The following is a 25,925-nucleotide window of genomic DNA, read 5'->3' as shown; positions in this document are numbered from 1 at the left end:
CTGACTCAGCTTCTTTCTCCCAGCCTTCTGTTCTGTTTACTCCACCCACCTAAGGGTTGGCCTATCAAGGGGCCTAGGCAGTTTCTTTATTAATAAGAAATCACTCCCACATCAGGAGGGTAAAGCAGGAAAAAGAGAGAATCAGCCATGTGAGTAATGTTGAAGGCTTCTATAAGATTTAGTTCAAGATACAGGCAAATAGTGTGGTTCAATAGGAAAATGGAAAATGAGGGGGGAATGCTCTGGAGATGCACAATGCTTTCCCTGCCTATAATAGATGAGGAATATTACGGTTGAGTAGAAAGGTTTATGCAATGTCTTAGGAGAGTATTTACTTTCTAATGAGAGATAGGAGAAAGGGGAAGTGAGCAGAGATGTTTTAAGGGAGAGAATTGCAATACTGAGTGTTGGTATAAATGTAGATGGAAAATAGACATATTATAGAAAAAAAAACACATGAAGAGTTTTGACTGTTAGGAATCAAGGAAGTTACTTTGATTGTAACTAAAGTGCAAAAAAACAGTGCTGGCAAGTTCATAATTTTAGTAGACAATTGAGGTGTCTATCCTTTTCTTAGTGTTAGATTAATTGAGATTCATAAATTCAATAGGGAAGTTTTCTTGGTATGTAATGAACATTATACAAAAACGGAGGTTTTCTAGGCAAAACTAAATGCCCACTTGAGAATTACAAAATTGAATTTGTTCTGTAAAATTAGGTATTGTCTGATTTCCTTTCTCAGCATCTACATCTCTATTGTGCATCTTCTGTAGATAATTACAAGAAGCCACAGACATAATGGGGAAGAGCCAGTCCCTATTGCCATGAGCCATCAGGTCTTTCTTGTGAAAAGAGGAAAGGGAATGGTAAGTATTAAGGAAGGCAACTAGTGAGAGAGACTTTTCCTGAAAGTAAGATCCTAATGATTAAAATTGGTGACTCTGTTTGATTATTCTTAGCTTATCAATTGGCTTAAAGTGCTACAGTGTCGGACTGTAATAATCTAGAGAAAACATTAGAAATAATGTCAGTGAGGTTGGGCAGATGGCAGTGAGTGAAGTGCTAGCTGTATGGCCTGAAGACTTTGGTTTGGATCCCCAGTACCCATGTTTTTTGTTATTCTTGTTTTTGCTTTTTAAAAGCCAGATGGCGTCACAGCTCTCGGGAACTCATGTGTTGTGGGGCATAGGCAGACACATCCTGGGACTCTGGCCAGCCACTCTAGCCAAAACAGTGAATTTCAGGGTCAGTGGAGACCCTGCCTCAAAAATGTTAGGTAGTAAAGCACCTATCTCTGTCTTCTCATATGCTCACATATGCATATGCTCACACATGCATGCAGCACCTATGCAGGTGATGCACCACATGTACACATGCTCACACATGCATACAGCACCTATGCAGGTGATGCACCCACATGTACAATTGCTCATACATGCATTTATTACATGCATGTATATAATGTAGAAGAAGCCAATATATTCCAAAGTTGTTCTTGTGTAAGGTTATATAGATTTATAGAAGAATAAATCCTGAATGTTATCACATAGCAAGGCAGATAGAGAAGTAACAAAGTGAACATATCTAGAATATAAGAATAATTTAAAATTTGCAAATAATTTTCTCTTTATATAACAAGAACAGAAATTGAAACCTGAGGTGTTAATATAATGACATATTTTAAGTTTCAAAGCTCTATACTAAAACAGTCATTGGCGAATTATGAATTTCTCACTTGGTATTTTGTGTGATCTAAGGTCGTAGACAGGTTGAGATTATGTAACACAGCCTAATCCACTTGAATAGCAAATCCACAATCTTGGACAGTGATATCAAAGTTAATTTCCATTTAGCAAAGAAAATAATCAGATAACTGAGCATTAAAAGCTCTCTTTTGTCTTCATTTTCTGTTCCTTATAATTAATGTAATGCATAATTATAAAAGATGCAAATAATGGTGTGCTAAATAATCAGAAAGTCACACCGGAAAGAAAACAAATTAAAATATTTAGAACCTCACAGAAAATAGGAAACATTAAACATTCTTCATTATAGTGATCGTAAAAATTTTTATTATTTTTTCATTATTATTTTGTTAATTTGTTTTCCTATATATCATATAGTAGATTTTTCTGTCTCTTTTCTGTTTTTCTTGCCAACATATGTTACCATTTTATCAATTATAAATACTTTTCATTTTCCTTCATATAAATATTCTATTGTTAAATAGAAACTTTTAAAAAGTATAACTAAGTGGAGAAAGTACAGATAAACACAAAGGAGAAAAATCCCTATAAACTCATTCCCTTAGAAATAACCACATGCATATGCTTTGCAATACATATTGAACAACTGCTTTCTATCATTGCTTTTCAATTAGATTTTATAATTTGTACATAGCATAATTTTGTAATGTGAGTGTTAAGATTTGATCAACTGACCTATAACTGGGAGACTAGCCATAGTCTTTCTGCTTTGACAAACTGGAAACAAATTGTAGCTAAAATATTACCTGTGTCTATATTTCTATCCTTAGGGAAAATACCTAGGAGTGAAAATGATGGATCATTGACTATAATTTGAAATTCATTTAGATTTGTTATTTTCATTTTTAAGAATATTTTTAGTGTAAGAGTGTTTTACATACATGTTCATCTGTGTATCATGTGTGTGGATGGTGCCTGAAGAGGCCAGGAGAGGGCATAAGAGTCCCAAAACTTGAGGTACAGTGGTTCTGACCCATGTGTGTGTGCTGACAACTTCTCTACTCCTTTTTTTTTTCAAGACAGAGTGTCTCTGTATCTTTGTGACCTGTCCTGGAACTAGCTCTTGTAGACCAGGCTGGCCTCAAATTTACAGAGATCCGCCTGCCTCTGCCTCTAGAGTGCTGGGATTAAAGGCTTGGGATACCATCACCTGGCTAAGAGCAAGTGTTCTTCATTAGAACCATCATCCACCATGACCAAGTCGGCTTCATCCCAGAGATGCTGGGATGGTTCAACATACAAAAATATGTCAACATAATCCACCATATAAACAAACTGAAAAAAAAATATGATCATCTCATTAGATGCCAAAAAAAATTTAACAAAATACAGCATCCCTTCATGATAAAGGTCCTGGAGAGAGCAGGGATACAAGGAACATACCTAAATATAATAAAGGCAAAATACAGCAAGCCAACAGCCAACATCAAACTAAATGGAGAGAAACCCCAGTGATCCCACTTAAATCAGGAACAAGACAAGGTTGTCCCCTCTTCCATATCTATTTAATATAGTTCTTGAGGTCCTAGCTAGAGCAATAAAAGAAGATCAAAGAAATACAAATCAGAATAGAAAAAGCCAAACTCTCAGTATTTGCTGATGATATCATAGTTTACATAAGCAACCCAAAAAAAAATCTAACAAGGAACTTCTACAATGCAGAAACACTTTCAGTAATATAGTGGGATACAAGATTAACTCAAAAAAAAAAAAAAGAAAAGAAAAAGAAAAAGAAATCGGTAGCCCTCCTCTACACACAGGATAAAAGGCCTGAGAAAGAAATCAGAGAAGCATCACCCTTTACAATAGCCACAAATAGCATAAAATATCTTGGAGTAACTCTAACCAAACAAGTAGAAGACTTGCATGACAAGAACTTTAAATCTTTGAAGAAAGAAATTGAAGAAGACACCAGAAAGTGGAAATATCTCCCACACCCTTGGGTAGGTAGAATTAACATAGTAAAAATGGCAATCTTACCAAAAGCAATTTACAGATTCAACACAATGCCCATCAAAAATCCAGCAAAATTCTTCACAGACCTCGAAAGAATGGTACTCAACTTCATATGGAAAAGCAAAATACCAAGGATGGCCAAAACTATCCTGTACAATAAAAGAACTTCTGGATGCATCACAATCCCCGACATCAAACTCTACTACAGAACTACTGAAAATAGCCTGGTATTGGTAAAAACAGACAGGAGGACCAATGGCACTGAATAAAAGACCCAAAAATCCACACAGCTTTGAATACCAGATTTTTGACAAGCAAAAAATGTCAGATGGAAAAAAGAAAGCATATTTAACAAATGGTGCTGGCATAACGATATCAACATGTAGAAGTATGAAAATAGATCCATATCTATAACCATGCACAAAAGTCAAGTCCAAATGGATCAAAAACCTCAACATAAAGCCAGCCACACTGAACTTCATAGAAGAGAAAGTGAGAAGTACACTTGAACACATTGGCACAGGAGACCACTTTGTTAATATAACCCCAGCAGCAGACACTGAGAGAAACAATAAATGGGACCTCATGAAACTGAAAAGCTTCTGTAAGGCAAAGGACATAGTCAACAAGACAGAACGACAGCCTACAGAATGGGAAACGGTCTTCACAAACCCCACTTCACACAAAGATCTGATTTCCAAAATATACAGAGAACTCAAGAAGAATAAATGATCATCAAAATCATTAAAAGAACTAATCCAATAAAAAAAAGTGGAGTACTGCATAGCAGAAAAAAAACCCGACATCATTACCTCGCCTCAGTACCACAAGTCCAACTTCCTCCATGTCTGGCTGGCGAATCTCTTTCAAATTCTTTCCCAGAATTTCTATCTCTACCTATCTCTTCCTGCCCAGCTATTGGCTTCTCAACTCTTCATTAAACCAATCAGAAAGTACCTTTTATCAGTGAGGTAAAACAGAGACACATCTTACAAAAAGATTATTCTAACGCAAATGTTATCGCAGAGACTGGTGGCATGCTCAGTACCTGCACATATCTGTACCAGGTTCTCTGCATGTGTGTGTGTGTGTGTGTGTGTGTGTGTGTGTGTGTGTGTGTGTGTGTGTGTGTGTGTGTCTGTGTCTGTGTCTGTGTCTGTGTGTGTCTTATGGCTTCTAGCTTAGTGTTTTTTATATGGAATGCCTCAGTGTGCAAATGTATGGATCTTTAATTCTTATGCCCATTTTGGAATATTTTCTTATGTTTGTTTGTTTTGTTCAACTACAATGTATTAGCTTTTGTTTGGTCTTACTATATTTTATTTTGTTTTTATTCTTAAGAAGCCCTTCCTTTTAAAACGAGAAAGAAAAGGAATGGATCTAGAAGGGAGGGGAGGTGGAGACAAAGTAGGAGGAGAAGAGGAAGGGGAGACCATGCTCAGGATATATTATGTGAGAAAAATATCTATTTTCAATAAAAGGAAAAAATGCAACCGTACACAAAGGGGAGAAGAGAGATAGGAGTCTCTGGTAGGAATTAAAGGGAAGAGGGATTGAAGTAAAATATGATCAAAATATATTAAATGAAATGGGAGAAGTAGGGAGGGGAGCAGAGAAAAATGTAAAGCTCAATAAAAATAAAAAAATCTCAAATAATTAATAAAATATTTATTTAAAAAAGCAAAACTAAAAAGGAATGTCCTGCTATAGTCTTTTATAGGTGTTGTAACATTCATCAGTACTTCATCTTCTTCATGTTGTTTTTTTTTATTTTTTATGTATTTAGTGGTAATTTTTTGATTATTTACATATTTAGTGGTTGTCTTAAATTATTTCCTTTTTGAACCTGTAGATATTTTTATACATATAGGACATAAGCTTTATTTTTCTTGGTGTCTACTAAATTGAACTCATTCTCCTCAGCTAACCATAATAGACATAATGTACTCAAAGGAGATGATCCACTGGGGCGTATAGGTTTAGGTTTAGTAAACAATGCCAATTATTTTCCCAAATGTAGTGTACCAGTTTGTTAACAGTTGGTATCATTGTCTATCTTATTTTTGCATTCAGATGGGTATTTAATCATATTTCCTTGTTGATGAATGGCGAGCAGGGTTCCTGGTACCCGGCTGCCCGCACGACTAGCTTTACCCGAAATAATTACACGGAAACTGTTTTCATTTAAACACTGCTTGGCCCATTAGTTCCAGCCTCTTATTGGCTAGCTTTTACATATTGATCTAACTCATTTCTAATATTCTGTGTAGCACCACGAGCTGGCTTACCAGGAAAGATCTTAACCTGCATCTGTCTGGAGCAGGAGAACCATGGCGACTCCTTGACTCAGCTTCTTTCTCCCATTATTCTGTTCTGTCTACTCTGCCTACCTAATTTTCTGTCCTACAGAGACCAAGCAGTTTCTTTATTACTTAACCAATGAAACAACAGATAGAAAGATGACCCTCCTCCATCATTTCCTTATGGCTTTAGATAGTATATTTCTTGTGACTAATGATATTGAATAATTTTTCACATATACATTTGTCATTTGATATCTTTTAGTCTGCTGGGGGTGTCTGCCCACTACTGAACTGCACAGTTTGTCTTTATTACATTTTTCTTTTAATGCTACTTTAATAGCAACATTTAATTTTATCACTTTTCCTTTTCTGACCAGTGCATTCTGTGCCTGGCTAAGAAAGCCTTCCAGAACAGGTCTTGTTCTGAGCACAGCAGATGAAGAGCAACCTGGCAGACTGCATGGAATGTGGATGTGAACTATGAACTTACTTGAGCACATTCGGTACTAAAAGTGACTAAATACTGTAGAATCTTTATTAGAAACTACTTTGGCTTGAAAGTATGTTTTTTGCAAAGATGGGATTTTGAAGTTTATAATGGGAACGTGAGGGAACTACGTGATAGCTTTTATAAACCCATTGACAAATTTCAATTGTATGGGTATTTGTTCAGTATCTCTACTGTTATGAGGAAATTTTCATTTAATATCTTAATGTAGTATATAGATGCATATTACATTTTACCTTTAAAGAAACAAATAGCTAATTAAAATATATCATCTGCTTCTACAAATAACCCCAGAGGAATGCTAATCTGTCAAGCAGTGTACTTGCCTTCAGTCCTTATAGCGAGATGCTTCCGCATAAACCTTGCATTCACAAGGCCTCCTTTTCAAAATGACTCTGTGGCTATGCTTGTACATTTGCATACAGGTTTGTTTGATTAATTGCTACTTGACTCATCTATCATAATGCTAAGCTCTGGGATCACAAAAGATCAGACTCCCAAACCTCTTCCTAGAATTAATTTAAATATTTAATGTCAAAATCTTGAAATGATTCAAAGGAAAATGGTTTCTTTTGTTACTAGTAGCCTGTTTCAGTATTATGATCACTTGATAAAGTCTCATTTTAGTATTTGCTTCTTTTTCTACAGTGTTGGTTGTAGACAACATTTATACTCAAAAATAAAACACATATTTATTAAATAGACAATTTGATATTTATACTCATATCACTGCATCCCTATCAGTATCTAAAACAATCTATGTTTTAATATTCTAAGAGGTTCATATTATTTATATCCCTTTTTGTTATCCCTCCTCAATCCAAAGAGCTTCTCTTCTCTGATTTGTTTAAACTAAAGATTTGCTTTTTATTTATAGAACTTCATGTACACAGAATCATTCAATGTTACCAAGTTATTTGTGTATTCATTTATTTTTTTCCATAAGTTTACACATTTTTATTACTAGGTAACATTGTTCATTGTTTAATATTAAATTTGTGTTCCATGTTTTATAAATGTTCATTTGAATTATTGCTGTTGTTAATCTGTTAAAATGGTGTGATAGTTCCTGTACAAGGATTTTTTTTTTTTGGTAGATACATAGTTTCATTTACATGGTTACATTCCTGGGAATGGTATTTCTGAATCATAGAATAGAAATATACTAAATTTTGAGTAAAATACACACTTTACTTTCACATAAGGGACTTTCTTATTTTATACTTAGTAACTTATTGCAGTTTGTATCCCTCTTTTAGTAGCCAACATTTTCTTGTCACTGCTCTTAATCATAATCACGTTAGTAAATGTGCAGTGGTATGTGATTCTGTTTTGAATTTGCATTTTCCAGTGCCTAATGATGTTGAACATTTTTTATATGTTACTGGTTAGCTAGTTGTGTTTTTCTTTTTGAAGTAGTTTTATTTTTATTATTTATATATTTTTGACTTATTGATTTGTAGATATCATAGATTCTGAATGAAATCTTGTCAATTATGTGTATCACTCATACTTTCTCCTAGTTTTTATTTACCTATTTATTTTATTTAAAAGTTTTGGAAATATAAATATATTTATTTGTAAATAGAATACATTTATTTATTTATTAAAACAATCTTTCATTTTACATACCAATTCCAGATCCCACTCCTTCCCCTCCTCCCACTTCCCCCATCCCATCCTGTATCTAGTCCTTGGAGAGGATAAGGGCTCCCATGGAGAGTCAACAAAGTCTTGCAGATCACATTGAGACAGGACCAAGGCCTTACCCCTTGTATCTAGACTGAGCAAGCTATCCCTCCATAGAGAATGAACTTCCAAAAAGTCAGTTCATGCACTGGAGATAAATCTTGGTCCCACTTCTAGTGGCCCCATAGACTTTCCCAGCCACACAACTGTCGCCTACATTTAGAGGGCCTAGTTTGGTCCTATGCCCCCCACACACACCATCTGTCAGTCCAGGGTCAGTGAGCTCCCACTAGCTCAGGTCAGCTGTTTTTGTCAGTATCCCCATCATGATCTTGACCTCTTTGCTCCTATTATTGCTCCTCCCTCTCTTTGACTAGATTCTGGGAGCTCAGCCCAGGGCTTAGCTATGGATCTTTGCATCTGCTTCCATCAGTTGCTGGATGTAGGTTCTATGTTGACAATTAAGGTAGTCATCAATATGATTACAGGTGAAAGCCAGTTCAGGTACCCTCTCTACTATTGCTTAGAGTCTTAGCTGGGATCATCCTTGTGGATTCCTGAGAAATTCCCTAGAGCCAGGCTTCTCACTAACCCCATAATGACTCCTTCAACTAAGATATCTTTTTCCTTGTTCTCCCTCTCTGTCCTTCCTCATCTCAACCATCCCGTTCCCTCATGTTCTCCTCCCTGCTCTGCTTATCCCTTCCCCTTCCATCCTCCCTCCCTCCACCATGCTTCCAATTTACTCAGGAGATCTTATTTATTTCCCCTTTCCAGGGAGAGTTATATATGTCTTTCTTAGGGTTCTTCTTGTTACAGAACTTCTCGGGGGTCATGGTCTATATAGGCTGGTTATCCTTTGCTAATAATAATAATAATAATAATAATAATAAGTGGATATCTAATATCCACTTATGAGTGAGTACATGCATTATTTGTCTTTCTGGGTCTGGGTTACTGCCCTCAGAATGGTTTTACCTAGTTCTATCCATTTGCCTGAAAATTTTTTGTAGATGGAGTCTTTCGTTCCTGGCTGCCCACACCTAAATAATCACACAGAAACTATATTAATTACAACACTGCTTGGCCAGTAGCTTAAACTTATCTCTGGCTAACTCGTATATTTTAAATTAGCCCGTTTTTATTATTCTGTATCGCCACGAAGCTGTGGCCTGGGTAAGTTTTGGGTGTGTCCTCTGACTCTCTTTATATCCTTTCCAACTTGGCTATATTCTAACTTGCCATAGGCCAAAGCAGTTTTATTCATCAACCAATAAAAGCAATACATATACATGAATTTCAAGATGTCATTGTTTTTTACTGCTGTGTAGTACTCCATTGTGTGACTGTAGCACATTTTCCTTATTCATTCTTTGGTTGAGGTAGTTTTCAGTTCTGGCTATTACGAATAATGCTTCTGTTAACATAGTTCAGCAAATGTCCTTGTGATGTTTCTGTAAATCCAGCCTTTATTTTTATTTTATGCATATGGGTATTTTGCCTGTATGTATGTCTGTATACCATATGCATGTTCCCTCAGAGTCCACAATAGGGCATCAGCTCCCCTGGGCTTTCTGTTACAGATATTTGTGAGCTGCCATCTTGGTCCTGGGAATTGAACTTGGGTCTTAAATATCATTTATTGTTCTTACTACTAAGCCGTCTGCCCAAAACAGAAGTTATTTTTTATTTTGTTTTCTTTTGTTGTTGTTGCCTTCTAATGAACAAATATAACTTAATTGTATGTCCTTTGTGAGAATTACTTACTAAAAGATCCCAAAAATATTTTCTTCTATGAAGTTAATTTAATTATTATTTTTATGATTTGTTTTGAATCTGTGTGAGAGATGAATATCTAGTTCTAGCATCATTGATTGAAATTTTTTTTCTTATGAAATGGCTCTTGGAATTATATCTGTGTCTGTTTCAGAACATGTTTTACTCTAAGAATTCTTTGTTTATACTTAGGTCCATATTACACTGTAAATTTTGTAGTTAGGCATTTCAACACTTTCGACTTCACTTATTAAAGCTTGAGTTATTTATTCTATTTGCATTTCTGATAAATATTATAATTTTCAATTTTATAAATTTTTGGTAAGGTTTTGATTGAGATTCTTTTGAATCAATTGGTAATGAGTATCAAAAGAGGCTGATAAAATGTGAAAGCCCAGTAAGTTCCTAGAGCTTCATTGTCATGCGTAATTTGGTGTATAGTGAGTTTCTTGATCAGAAGCAATGTTTGCAGATACCATGGTTGTAAATAAAATACTCTAGGAGCTCCCAATAATTCTGTTTCCCAGCAGTATTGTGTTCAGGAAAGGCAAATACATATTCATAGGAAATGTCCTACTAATAACACAATATACTGGTTCCCATAAATAAGAATGGTCTAATATAACAAGCTGCCATTATTTTCTCATTTGACCATCTATAAGAACATATATTTTAATATGTTTTATTTATTCTTTAAGAATTTTGTTCAATATATTTTGATCATTATTATTTTCGTTACCAGACTCCCCTCCTCTTTCTGCCAATAAAAATGTATATTCTGAGAGAGAAAAGCAGAGAGAGAGAGAGAGACAGAGACAGAGTTAAATGTTTAGTGTTTGTGTTCGCTAAGCACAGCACCTGTCCTGTGTTGTAGTTGATGTATCTAGTGTCACTCTCCTGAAAACATTGATATTTTTCATCCTCCCAGCAGCTGTCAATTGCAGTTAGCTTCTTAGGTAGAGACAGGACTTTTCATCTACTTCCCTTACTCATTTCTGGAACTTTTTTTCTGGCTTGAACTTGTGCAGGTCCTGTACATTCTGTCAGTCTCTGAATTCATAAATGCAAATGCCCTGCAATGTCTGGAAAATTCTGTTTCCTTGAAATCATCTACCATATCCAAAATCTCCCCTCTTCTGCATGATCAGTGAGCCTTGAGTGGAAAAGTGTTATTGACATCCTGTGTAGAGCTGAGCTTGTGAAATCTCTCATAGTCTGCGTAAGTCGTGGGTTTCTGTGCTAATTACTGTCTACTGCAAGAAGCTTCTCTGATGAAAAATGTCTAATTCACTTAGACATGAGTATGGACACATATCATTAGAAGTTGCTTTATTTCTGTGTTCATTTATCAAAATAATAGTAATAAGCTTCCCACAGGGCCCCTGACCTCTCTAGCTAGCCACATGGGTTCCATCTCATTGAGCAGGCCTTAAATCTAATCAAAACATGTTTGCTTAGTCACATAACATTTATTCTATCTAATGGAGCAGGTCTTAAATCCAGTCTTTAAAAGTTATTGGTTTCTCTATAACTTGTGTGCCACCATTGCACATATGAACATATCTTTCAGACAGGTCATTATTGTAGCTCACAGGGTTCAGAGGTGAATGAGATTGAGCATTTATTTCCTCCTGCAGTATAGAGTATAAAAGTTTCAATCTCAATGAATGTGAGCCAATAGGGTAAAACTTCAGTTTGAGAACCAAATAAGTCTTAGTTCTTGAAGTGAACTAAACATCTATGGAGTTTCAGGTAGAAATCTAGTTAAACATGAATGGATTATGAAGCAGGAAAAAATGTATATCAAGCCATAAGTAATATGTTTTGAATTTTCAAAATGTGTTCCTGCCCTCCTTGAATGTACAAAGTTGATGCAACCGAACCATGGATAAGGAACTTTCAGTCATAATTGATACAGGTGGACATGGCATCAATAATAGCAATTTCAAAATATTTTGAATATATATAAGGATGTATGGTCTCCTGGAGAATAAGTTTTATGGAAAAACGATGTCCAGGTAATTATGCTCCCAGAGGCTCTTTTCTTTTTTCTCAGAACCTAAGGCTTGTGGTGTTTTAACCTTATGAATTTTTAAGTGTTGACTATCAGTCTGCCAGAGTGTATTGACTTTTTTCTATTGATGTTTGTCTTAGGGTTTGTATTGGTGTTTAGAGACACCATGACCATGGCAACTCATATAAAGGAAAACATTTATTTTTGGGTGGCTTACAGTTTCAGAGAGTGAGTCCATGATGTTCATGGCAAGAAACATGGCATCATGCCAGCAGACTTGATGCTCAAGAAGGAGCTGAGAGTTTTACATCTTGATTGCCAGAAAGCAAAAGGAAACTGTCACACTAGAATAGCCTGAGCATACGAGACCTCCAAGCCTACACCTCCCAATAGTGCCACTATGTATGGGTCTAGCACTCAAATTCATGAATGAGTGTGTGGGGGCTATTCCTATTCAGACTACCACAGTGTTGTAATTATTTTTGACAGCTTCATATAGTTACTTTGATCACGTTTTTCCCTCATGCACCCACTCCTTCAGACCCATCTCCACCTTTTCACCTGCCCAACTTCACATTTATATTTATCTCCACTTAAAACTAGCTGAGTTCAGTTTGTTTCTGCCAACTACCAATTATTCCTGGGTGTGGGGCCTGCCCTTGAAAATGGCCAACATACCAGAAGTCACACCATTGAAGATAACTGTCTCATCTTCCAGCACTTATCAAATGCCAGTAGTACTTTAGCTATGTGTGGGACTTCGTACCCACCTTCCCCTTTCATGTTGGAATTTATATAGCTAATAAACTGTACATTGAAATTAAGCTTAATTTGACACTTGGATTGCCATTACTTTTTTGTCTGAGGCGTGCTAGTGGCTATTCTCAAAGAGAATGACTTTTATATAATATTCAACTGATTGTTTCTCAGGCTCTTACAAAAAAGATTTTAGTTTTTCTCCCATTGTAATCTTAGAACTTAGAGTGGCTTCTGTTAGGATTTAACAATGTTTGGGCAACAGATTTTGCAAAAAGAGAATTAAGAATGAGCACGTAAGTAATTGACAGTTCTATGAGATTACAACATTCATAATGGCAAACAAACAAAGTTTGCAAACCAAGAAGAAGCCTCAGTGGTTCCAGGAATGCAATAACTGAAGAAGAGCTTAATAAAGAATTCAAGTGCAGCTAACATCCAGTGAGCACTAAAACTGAACTCAGCTCTGTGGTTTACAATAGTACACGAAGCATCACTGCCCATCCGTGCTTCAACTGCCAACTTTGCATTTAGGTTGGTCTATGTTTATTTGTGGATTTTTAAAATAAATTTATGTTTACTTAAGAAGCAACTCATTACAATGGTATTATTTACTGAATTTTGTTTTCCTGACCATCGGCTAACTGCAAAGTTCAGGTACACAAGGTTATAACCACATAAAAGGAATCAGAATACCACATCCTTCTCGTTGCACTTACCAGAGAAGTAAAGTGAATGTCTTAGAAATAAATGTCTTTGCAGCCTGGAAGAGATTACAGAAAATGAATAAGCTTCATCAAACCTCATTTATGTGATAATTTTATAATTATCTTTATTTTAATCATTTCAGTTATAAAATATTGTTCTTCATTTTAATTACTTTCTGATTATTCATATTAAAATACAGAAATGTAATATTTTTCTGATATAATTGCTATCAAAATGAAAAAAATCAGAACAGTTCTAGAATTTTTGCCATTTATTATTGAACTTATGAGGATTATTAAGAAATTTCTACTTTTAGTCCAACTCTTATAATTACAATCTCAAGTCCATTTAGACACCAAACATTTTAAAAGAAATATCCTAAGCATCTCTAAACTAGGAAATACCACCCCACTATTTCTAAATCTTATATAAAAATGGGATTCATTGTGACATTTTCATATGTATATATTAAAAAAACATACTTTGGTGATGTTTATTTCCTGTACACATTCTTTTTTTGAACTTTTTAATTTGTTTTTTAATGCTATCTTTTCTCCTTTTTATTTATTTTTATATATTTTATTGAGCTATACACTTTTCTCTGCCCCACCCCCCTTTTTATCTCCTCCCCTTCAACTCTCTCCCATGGTCTCCATGCTCCCAATTTACTAAGGAGATCTTGGCTTTTTCTACTTCCCATGTAGACTAGATCCATGTATGTCTCTCTTAGGGTCCTAATTGTTTTCTAGGTTCTCTGGGATTGTTATCTGTAGACTGGTTTTTGTTGTTTTGTGTTTAAAAACCACTCATGAGTGAGTATATATGATAATTGTATTTCTGGATCTGGGTTACTTCACTCAATATGGTGTTTTCTAGCTCTATCCATTTGCTTGCAAATTTCAAGATGTCATTATTTTTTCTCCATTGTGTAAATGTACTACATTTTCCTTATCCATTCTTCGGTCAAGGGGCATTTAGTTGTTTCCAGGTTCTGGATACGACAAACAATGCTGCTATGAACATAGTTGAGCATATGCTCTTGTGGTACAATTAAGCATCATTTGGATATATGCCCAAAAGTGGTATTACTGGGTCTTGAGGAAAGTTGTTTTCTAATTTTTTGAGAAATCACCACATACACATCCAAAGGGGCTGTACCAGCTTACACTCCCACCGGCAATGCAGGAGTGTTCCCTTTACCCCACAACCTCTACAGCATAAGTTGTCATCAGTGTTTTTTGATCTTGGCCATTCTTACAGGTGTAAGATGGAATCTCAGAGTTGTTTTGATTTGCATTTCTCTGATGATTGAGGATGTTGAACATTTTCTTTAGGGTCTTTCTGCCATTTTAGATTCCTCTGTTGAGAGTTCTCTGTTTGTGTCTGTACTCCATTTTTTCATTGGATTATTTGTTCTTTTGATGAGCAATTTCTTGAGTTCTTTGTATATTTTGGAAATCAGACCTCTGTCTGATGTGGGGTTAGTGAAGATCTTTTCCCATTCTGTAGGTTGTCATTTTGTCTTGTTGGCTGTGTCCTTTGCATTATAGAAGCTTTTTAGTTTCAGGATTTCTCATTTATTAAATGTTGCTCTCAGTGTCTGCTTTACTTGGGTTATATTTACGAAGTGGTCTCCTGTGCCAATCTATTCAAGTGTACTTCCCACTTTTTCTTCTGAGGTTCAGTGTGGCTGGTTTTGTGTTGAGGTCTTTGATCCATTTGAACTGTGTTTTGTGCATGGTTATAGATATGGATCTATTTTCATTCTTCTATATGTTGATATCCCATTATGCCAACACCATTTGTTAAATATGCTTTCTTTTTTCCATCTGACATTTTTTTTTGTTTGAAGTCAGGGATTGTGATGCCTCTAGAAGTTCTTTTATTGTACAGGATAGTTTTGGCTATCCTTGGTATTTTGCTTTTCCATATGAAGTTGAGTACCATTCAGTGGGATTGCTGTGAGTTTCTCTCCATTTAGTTTGATGTTGGCAATTGGCTTGGTGTTTATTGCCTTTATTATGTTTAGGTATATTCCTGTATCCCTGCTCTCTCCAAGACCTTTATCATGAAAGGATGTTGTATTTTGTCAAATATGGTTTTCATTTTTCAGTTTGTTTATATGGTGGATTAAATGGGCATTTTTTTGACTGTTGAACCATGCCTGTATCTCTAGGATAAAGCCAACTTGATCAAGGTGGATGATGGTTTTGATGTGTTCTTGAGTTTGATTTGCCAGTATTTTATTCAATATTTTTACGTCAATATTCATGAGTGAGATTGGTCTGTAATTCTCTTTCCTAGCAATGTCTTTATGTGGTTTGGGTATCAGGGTAACTCTATCCTCATAAAAAGAATTTGGCAGAGTTCCTTTTGTTTCTATTGTGTGGAACAATTTGAGGAGTATTGGTATTAGTTCTTCTTTAAAAATCTTGTTGGATTCTGAGATGAAACCATCTGGTCCTGCGCTTTCCTTGCTTGGGAGACTTTTGATGACTGTTTCTCTTTCTTTACCAGTTATAGATCTATTTAATTTGCTTATCTGGTCTTGATTTAATTTTGGTGAGTGTTATTTATCCAGAAAGTTGTCTATTTCCTTTAAGTTTTCCAATTTTGTGAAGTACAGGTTTTCGAAATATGACCTGATGAATATCAGATTGATTTCCTCTGTGTCTGTTGTTTTGTCCCCCTTTTCGTTTCTTATTTTGTTAATTTGGATAGTCTCTCTCTGCCTTTTGGTTAGTTTGGATAAAGGTTTGCCTATTTTGTTGATTTTTCTCAAAGAACCAATCTCTTTGTCTCATTGATTCTTTGTATTGTTTTCTTTTTTCTATTTTATTGATTTCAGCTGTCAATTTGATTATTTCCTGCTGTCTAGTTCTCTTGAGTGGGTTTGCTTCTTTTTGTTCTATAGTTTTTAAATATTCTGTTAATTCACTTGTGTGGGAATTTTCCAGCTATTTTATATAGGCATTTAGTGCTATGGAATTTCCTTTTAACACTGCTTTCATTGTGTTCCATAAATTTGGGTAAGTTGTGTGGTCATTTTCATTGAATTTTAGGAAGTCTTTAATTTCTCCCTTTATTTATTCCTTGACACATTGATGCTTCAAATGAGCATTGTTTACTTTTGTTATGTTTGTGGGATTTCTGGAATTAGTGTTGCTGTTGAATTCTAATTTTAAGCCATGGAGATCCAATAAGATACATGGGTGTATCTAATTTTTTTTATTTGTTGAGATTTGTTTTGTTATTGAATATGTGGTCAATTTTTTAGAAGGTTTTATGAGGTGCTGAAAAAAAAGGTTATTCTTTTATGTTTGGATGGAATGTTCTATAGATGTCTGTTAAGTCCATTCGAGTCATAAAGTCTGTTAGTCCCCTTATATCTCTCTTAGTTTTTTGTCTGACTGACCTGTCCAGTGGTGAGAGTGGAGTGTTGAAGTCTCCCACTATTAGTGTTTGGGGTTTAATGTATGATTTAAGCTTTAGAAATGTTTCTTTCACATATGAGGGTGCATAGTTGTTCAGTATTGAGATTTCTTCTTGATGGATTTTTCCTGTGACTATTATGAAATGTCCTTTTTTGTCTCTTTTGATTGTTTTAGTTTGAAGTGTGTTTTGTTAGGTATTAGGATAGCTACACCAGCTTGTTTCTTAGGTACATTTGATTGCATAATTTTTTCCCAACCCTTTACTCTGAGGTGATGTCTGACTTTGAGGTTGAGGTGTGTTTCTTGTATGCAGCAGAAGGATAGATTCTGTTTTCATGTCCAGTCTGTTAGCCTGTGTCTTTTTAAGGGAAGTTGAGTCCATTGTATTAAGGGATATTAATGACCAGTGATTGCTATCTTCTGTTAATTTAGTTTTCGCTGTTGATGATGTTAATTGGTGTGTTTTTCCCTTCTTTGGGATTTGCTGCTGTGAGATCATCAATAATCTATGTTTTTGTTGATGTAGCCAACTTCCTTGGGTTAGAGTTTTCCTTCTAGTACTTTGTGTAAGGCTGGGTTTTGGACTAGGTATTAGTTAAATCTGGTTTTGTTATAGAATATCTTGTTTTGTTCTTCTATGCTGATTGAAAGTTTTGCTGGGTATAGTAGTCTGGCTGGCATCTGTGGTCTCTTAATGTCTCCATAACGCTTGACCAGGACCTTGTGTTATTCATTGTCTCTTTTGAGAAGTCAGGTGTAATTCTGATAAGTCTACCTTTATATGTTACTTGACCTTTTTCCTTTGCAGCTCTTAATATTCTTCATTCTGTATGTTTAATGTTATTATTATGTGGTGAGGGGATATTTTTTGATCCAGTCTATTTAGTGTTCTGTAAAGTTCTTGTATCTTCATAGGCATATCTTTCTTTAGGTTGGAAAAGTTTTCTTCTATAATTTTGTTAAATATGTTTTCTGTGCTTTTGAGTTGAGCTTCTTCTCCTTCTTGTATATCTATTATTCCTTTTATTCTTAGGTTTGGTCTTTTTTTGGTGTCCCATATTCCTGAATGTTTTGTGTTAAGCTTTTGTTAGATTTAATGTTTTCTTTTGGCAGATGAGTCTATTTCCTTTCTTGTATCTTCAGCGCTTGAGATTCTCTCTTCCATCTCTTGTATTCTGCTGTTTATGCTTCCATTTGGAGTTCCTGATTGTTTTCCCATGATTTCTATTTCTGTTATTCCCTCGGCTTCTGTTTTCTTTATTGTGTCTATTTTCATTTTCAAGTCTGAATAGTTTCTTTCATATGTTTGATCGCTTCTTCTTGGTTTTCTTTAAGAGATTTTTTTGATGTTTTCCAATTTTTTTGTCTTTTCCTTGATTTCTTCGAGGGAATTTGTCATTTCTTCTTTAAAGGCCTCAAACATTCTTCTAAAATTATTTTTTTGGGTCATTTTCTTCTGTTTCATCTATATTTTGTTGTTCAAGTCTTGATGTTGAAAGTTCACTAGTTTTTACTGGTGTCATGTTGCTCTTTGTGGTGTTACATTTGTTCTTACCTTGTCTACCCATCTTTTCCTCTTATTAGTGTAGTTTGGGTTGCCTGTGACTCTAGTGATCAATTTTTTTTAATTTTTATTTTTTTATTATTATTATTCAAATGTTTCACCTCCTCCCCTCCTTCTATTTCCCTCCCCTTCCCCCCATTGCCCCTCCCCCTTCCTATTCAGTCCAAAGAGCAGTCAGGGTTCCCTGCCCTGTGGGAAGTCCAAGGTCCTCCCCATCTTTTCAGGTCTAGGAAGGTGAGCATCCAAACAGACTAGGTTCCCACAAAGCCAGTATATTGCAGTAGAATCAAAACCCATTGCCATTGTCCTTTGCTTCTCAGTCAGCCCTCCTTGTCAGCCATGTTCAGAGAGTCTGGTTTGATCACATGCTCCATCATCCCAATCCAGCTGGCCTTGGTGAGTTCCCATTAGATCAGCCCCACCGTCACAGTGGGTGGGCGCACCCCTTGCTTCTGACTTCCTTGGTCTCTTTCTCTCTCCTTCTGCTCCTCATTTGGACCTTGGGAGCTCAGTCCAGTGCTCCAATGTGGGTCTCTGTCTCTATCTCCACCCATCGCCAGATGAAGGTTCTGTGGTAATATGCAAAATATTCCTCAGTATGGCTATAGGATAGGGCCGGTTCAGGCACCCTCTCCTCAGCTGCTCTAGGAACAAGCTGGGGACATTTCCTTGGATACCTGGGAACCCCTCTGCAGTCCAGTCTCTTGCCAACCCTAAATGGCTCCCTTAATTAAGGTATATACCACTCTTCCTCCATCCCAACCGTCCCATTCTCCCAAGCTCTCCCCATCCTCCCCTTCTCACTTCTCTCTCCCTATCTCCCCTTACCCCCACATTACTCCCACTTCCAAGCTCTCAATTTATGCCTGGCAATTTTGTCTACTTCCAATATCCATGAGGATAACTACATGTTTTTCTTTGGGTTCCCCTTCCTATTTAGCTTCTCTAGGATCACAAATTATAAGTTCAATGTCCTTTATTTATGGATAGAATCCACTAATAAGTGAGTACATACCATATTCATCTTTTTGCGTCTGGGTTACCTCACTCAGGATAGTGTTTCCTATTTCCATTCATTTGCATGCAAATTCAAGATGTCATTGTTTTTTACCGCTGAGTAGTACCCTAATGCGTATATATTCCACACTTTCTTTATCCATTCTTCCATTGAGGGTCATCTAGGTTGTTTCCAGGTTTGTTCTATTGGACTAAAAGTAACAAATAGGAAAAGAGCAATTCCCTCAGTGATGGTAGCCCCAGATTTGTAAGCTGGACATACAAACTCACTCTTAACAGACATAGATCCTGAGAACTAGATGATAACCTCTAATCTTCAGGTGATAAAGCTGGAGGCTTATAGTTCATGAAGGTCGGTGTTCAGGGCAAAGAAAACTCAGACCTCAGAGGCTTGGACTCTGATTCTTTAATCTTTCAAAATTAGTAACTTATAGATCTCTATGCTATGGCTAGAATCTTTTTGCTCTGGAGTTTGAATGCCAACAGTCCAGAACCCAGCAAAGAGTATAAGAGCTCTTGAGTTTTGGTGTTGGATCCCTCGATTCTTAAGATACTTAGCAGCTAGTTGTTACAACTCTTGAATTGTAGTGTGATTTCTAATTGGTCTTAATAATAAAAACTCAGAGTCAGGTATGGGGTAATTCTGAAAGATCAGAGAAGCAGAGCAGCCAGCCACTGAAGTTCTTATCTCTTCAAATGCTTAGACTGAATAGGCAAGATCCTGTCTCTACTAATTCTCAGACTGCCACGACTGAATGTCTGAGCTCCTTTCACATCCTGCATTATATTCTCTTCACCCAGCCATATTCCTTCCTGTCTCTACCTCCCTAGTGTTGGGATCGAAGGTTTGTGACTCCTAAATATTGGGATTAAAAGTGATAGCTATCACTGCCTGGGTCTGTTTCTATTTTAGACTGGTTCAATCTCATGAAGCCCAGGTAGCTTCGAACTCACAGAGATCTGTCTACCTCTGGCTCCCAAGTGGTGGGATTAAAAGTGTGTGCCACCATTGCCTGGATCTATGCTGACTAGTCGCTAGCTCTGCACTCTGATCTTCAGGCGAGTTTTACTTGTTAGATCACAAACAAAATATCACCACCTGTTGGGACTCCAGAGTTTTAACTCTTCCAGCAGCTTTTTTGGAACTCTGTCAGTGGTCAGGAGTTCCAGTGTTACGTTTTCTTCTGTTCTTCACAGCCACTGACCCTCAGTAATTTAAACATCCAGCGATTCCTTGTAAGTGCCACCGCTTTGCTACTGCCACTGATCAGATGCAAAGCTCTGGTGTGTCCTCTGCAGTTGATACAGGCAGCTAATCCCGCCCTGCTTGTGATGAAGAGCACAGTAGAAAGTACCATCAAGAAGAGGCTTTCACAGCCAGGGATAGCACACAGGCCTGCAGCTCTGCCAGTCACAGCCTGTGTCCATGTAGTTCCTCTACCATCAGTCATGTCCCAGTCGTAAGCCTCACATCTGCCCCAATCACGAGTCATTGCTGAGTCATCCAGGAAGTGCACACTCTTTGCCTGAGTGAAAGTAGGTGCAAGATGAAGGTCATTAAAGGTTGTCATGATTAAAGACTCCAAAGGCTGATGCAAGGTTTCTGGAACAGCTGTGCCTGTAACAAGGCTTCCTGAAAAAGAAGTAATGGCTTCAGCAGCAGCCATGGTTAGTGATCTTCTTAGCTGACATGCAGTTGTTGGTGTGGAGAAATTCTGTGCAAATTCATTTTTTTCTTACTCTTATAACTTTAGTTATTTCACATGAACATTGATCTAAAAATATTCAGAGAAATGATAGGAAATTTGTCTTTGCCTAGATGGAGAAAATTAAGCTGAAAAGTTAAAGGACTCATCCTGTATTATACAATAATAGAAGCTTTGTGTTGCATAACTCTTAGGAAATGAATCCACAAACTGAGACATTATCACATAAATCTGCTCTGAGTGGGTAGAGTTAGGTCACCTAGGGGAAGCGAATGCCAATGAAGTGCCAGTGAATAGTGCCAATGAAGGAATCACTGTTGAAGACAGGCACAGAAAAGCAGCATACCTAACATGAGAAAGCAGTTCACCTAGGGGAACAATTAAAGTGCGGTTACAAACTTGAGACGTAATACTTTGTGACAAGAGAAAAACATGATAACAATATGAGGGAAAAGATGGACCGAACTGAAGAAGAATATAAGAAACCCGTATGAATGAAAACTATGATCATCAACATTTTCAAGTAAATGAATACAGGGAGAACAGCTGAAGACAGAAACAAGAGTCTCAGTTAACGATGGTTATTTTTAGTCCATAACACACATGCTTTTAAAACTATGAGAGAGGGTTACTGAGATGGGACAGAGGGCAAAGGCACCAGGGCCAAGGCTTGAAGTCCTGATTTCTGCTCCTGGTACTCACACAGTGGAAGGAAAAATCAGCCCCTGTATATTGTTCTCTGACTTCAGTATGTATGACACAGTACACACACATACACACACACACACACACACACACACACACACACATTAAATAAGTGTTTTTAAAATACGACTAGTAAACGTTTAATTAGAAGAAGGTAATGTCCTAAGATGATAACTGTGTTAGAAGTCTTAAGACAGTGTGTGTGACTGTATGTGTGCATGTGTGTTCATGTGTGTGCATATGTGTTTGTGTCTAGTGCTGCGTATCAAACTCAGGGCCTGGCGCATGGTAGGTGAACGCTCTGTCAAGTGTCCAGGTAAAATGATAAGATGGTAAAAAGAAAATACCTCTAAATTCACAACATGCTCCAGAACTGTAGAACGCCAAAGTTAAACATAACCAGGAGTTATATTGTTGGTTAGAACAGCCCTGAGAAAGATGAATCAGCATACAAAGGGATTAGTATTCTATCAGAGTGACTTCACATTGCCACAGAGCTCTCTTATTTACATGAGGTTGACAGCTACACAACATTTCTTTACTGAAGAATACGGGGGACAAATAATCAGGTTTCTAGAGAAAGAACTATCCCCATAAACAGAATTTTGAAAGTTGTACTTCTGAAAAAGAATTTGAATCCAGGGAAGAAATGCAAATGGTTTGATGGGGCATATCTACTAATCCCTTTTGAAGAATTCTTTTATATAAACTGTTTCAGAGAAATGAACAAGTTCTTTTTTTAATGAATGAAGTTTAGCTTTGGAAACAGCACTAGAAAGCACAACCCAAATGCATCTACCACATAGTAACTTACCAGAAATCTGAGATAAATTACAAACCAAATTAAATGTACACATACATTTATACAATGGGCATAACCAATATATGTGATGATCAGGTAGACCTCATAATGGCAAGGATTGTCTTCTATTAGAAAACTGAGATAATCTATCAGATTAACACAATTGGTTCAAAGACAATGAAACCCGACAGAATTTTACAGAGGAGGAGGTGGACCTTTTGGCAGGCTAGTAATAGAAGATAATGTCTCTAATATGATTAGTGTATCTACCATCAAAATACCTGCTCTTAACTGTATGTTACAAGCATTTCTTTTACATTCGGCACAAGAGGGTCAAAAGTGCAGTGCACGTTAGTTTCTGTCAACTTGACACAAACTAGAGTCACCTAGGAAGAGCAAAACTCAACTGAGGAATGTTCTTACTTTCCAATATTTCCTTGATGCTTCTCCCTTTATTTTTTCTATTATTTTCTTTTAGATTCAGTATCAACCTAAGAATATACCCAAAATAAACCCAAAGTGGAATTACTCTGTTCCATGAAAAAAAAATATAATTCTACAGCTGAAATTATTTACTTTGCTTTTGGACTTCCATAGATCATTTAGTATTTAACTTTTTGATACTTAATCATTTCTTTATAAAAATTAATTGAAAATAAAAAGATAATAATAGTAGAAAAAGCTTTGTTGCTATTTATGCAATTTATTCTCATGTATAATTTTTATTTTCACTATAAGACGAACTTTCTTCTTGTTAGCTGAAAAAAAGAACAAAAATAGGTAAACTGTAATGGTAATCATGTGTTCCCTCCAAATAATAATGAAAGGAAACATGTCTCAGAGTTTTTACATAATATTTAAAATGTTGTAAGTGAATTAGGTTGTCACATAACACAGTTGAATGAATATACAGTGTAAGAGAACTACCACTTAACCAGTGGGCAGTACATCATATGTTCAGAACATGTTACCTCTGTGTGTTTGTACGATGTACATACGTGTGCATTTTCATGCTCCTTTGTGTGAGCAGAGGCTTACACATGCCATGGCATGCATGTGGAGTGGTAAGGATAACATTCCTGTCAGTCCTCACTTCTCACTTTATTTGAGACAAGCCCTCTGGCCCATGGCTTATGGAGATTCTCCCATCTCTGCCTCCCATTGTGCTGTAGGAGCACTGGGACTGAAGACATAGTACCACATCTGACTTTTCAGTTTGTTCTAGTGATGGAAACTCGGACCCTCATTTGTGCAGCAAGTACTTTTCCTTCTAAATCATTACTTCAATCCCCCAGAATTTATCTTCACAAAGCTGTCAGATAATTTAAATTAGTATGAACTTGAAATGTCTTTATTTTTGTGGTTATTTTATTTAATTGGTAAATGTGCTAAGAATATTGTACATGTATGAGCTGTGTACAGTCAATTTTATATGTGTATATCAACATCATGTAATCTAAATCGACACTGAATGTCTGTTCAGTCTTTTTACTTTTCAAAAGATTTGTATATTACCCCAAGGAGGTACTGATACAGATGATACGTTGTAGCTGGGGCCAGAGTAAGAAGTACGGATTTGGATTATAGCTACATTTTGGTTGTACCATGAAAATGAATCTTTTTCTATTCATTATGGCAAGTTCCATTTGTCAAGTAGTCTTAAAGGGTGTTGTTCAGATCTTAAATCAGTATGCCCATTTATTGGTTATTTCTCAAATATATTATTTTTAAAATAGATAAAATGAGGAGTAAATTTTAATTTCTTTTCGGAACCATGGGTTTTATAGTTTATTGCTTTAAGTAGTGTCCCATTATAACTTCATATCATCTTAATTTGCACCATATCTTCTTATAGTCTGTATAGTTATTATGTAAAATGATTTAAATAGCTAAAAATTGGATTGATTCTTTAGGCATTTTTACTTAGAGAATATTAATATAAGTTTATCATAGACTACATTATTATAGTTTATTACAAATTCAATATGATTTTAGATGCTTGCTTTTTATTCAACAGTGGGTTTTTAACTAGAGCTATTTGACCAGGAACTAAAATTATTTGAAATAGTTTGATCCTAATTTTATGAAACTAAATGTTTTCAATATAATATTTATAATAAGACTAATTGAAAATTGTAACTGAATTACCAAAGTTCTATAAATAGTGGTTATGTTGTTTGTATTTAACATTATTTATACCTATCATTTTTGTTGCAAAAGAAATCCTTGTCTCTGAGAGAATACAGTGGTGTTATTTACATTAATTCATATGGCTTGGTTAAAAAAATGCTAACTCCTTTACTTAATGGGATTCTTCCCATGTGGCAGTGCAAACGGCTGCACCAGGAGCTTCATCGTCTGAAAGAGCAGAAGCAGACTTCAGCAAACAACACGAGACATCCGACTGCTGAAAACAATCAGGAACGTGCTCTGAAGGTAAATGGCCATTCCTTCTTGCAGGCAAATTAAGGTTGTAAGCCCTCCGTGCCAGCTTTCTGTGCTGCATATATCAGTTGTGTACATTTCAGCAATAGTGAGCCGTGCTGTTTGCCAACAACCCCTTCTTTAAACACAGACACAGCACCCTTCTGTTATGGTATTATTTTATTTCATGTATGTGTACAGGAAAAAAAATTCTGAATTTTGAGTGGTCGTATATTAAAAACTTCTGGTGTATATATTTATTTTATTTATATTTTTATGTTATTACCTTTTATACTTAAATGATAAATCATCAGCCTTTTCTTTGTAGCAACATTTGTTACACAATTTTAAATGTGTTGTAGTATTTGTCATCCAGAGAGCTAACGCTGCTTGAAGGACATGTGGATTTGTTTGGAAATTGAAGGAATACTTAAATTGTTAAAACAAAAGAAAGAAAAGAAAGATGGTGTATTCAACTAGAGCTTGAAACATGTGACATGTATTTTATGGCATGTTCTATCTCAGTGCAATACAGATACATTAATCGTGAAGCAGAAAAAACATTCTGAGTCTTACTGTTTGTGTGGGGGCTGTGCTCATGACTTCCCATTCTACTTTTTTTTCCCTTTCTGTTATTGTTTTTGAGGGGAGGGGTTCAAGACAGGGTTTTTCTATCGTCCTGGCTGTCCTGAAACTCACTCTGTAGAATAGGCTGGCCTTGAACTAGGAGATCCAACTGCCTCTGCCTCCTGAGTGCTGGAATTAAAGCTGTGCACCTCCGTGCCCTTCCATTAACT

General features: G+C 36.1%; 1 protein-coding gene across 7 annotated transcripts in view; it reads left to right on the top strand.

The window, feature by feature from the left end:
• Mipol1 (mirror-image polydactyly 1) overlaps positions 1-25,925 on the top strand; it is a 261,950-nt gene that overhangs the window by 105,030 nt on the left and 130,995 nt on the right. For 6 of the 7 annotated variants that reach the window (XM_013347311.2, XM_013347297.2, XM_005343709.3 and 3 more), the window contains one exon: positions 25,033-25,140. The exons of the other annotated variant lie outside the window; for it this stretch is intronic. In XM_013347311.2, coding sequence (XP_013202765.1) covers positions 25,033-25,140 — 108 coding nt within the window. The remainder of the gene's footprint in view (positions 1-25,032; positions 25,141-25,925) is intronic. 7 annotated transcript variants of the gene reach the window in all.

Source organism: Microtus ochrogaster, chromosome 1 (genome assembly GCF_000317375.1).
Source record: "Microtus ochrogaster isolate Prairie Vole_2 chromosome 1, MicOch1.0, whole genome shotgun sequence".
Classification (NCBI taxonomy): domain Eukaryota; kingdom Metazoa; phylum Chordata; class Mammalia; order Rodentia; family Cricetidae; genus Microtus; species Microtus ochrogaster.
Note: the sequence above shows the minus strand (reverse complement) of the source record. Positions and strands in the feature narration are given on the sequence as shown.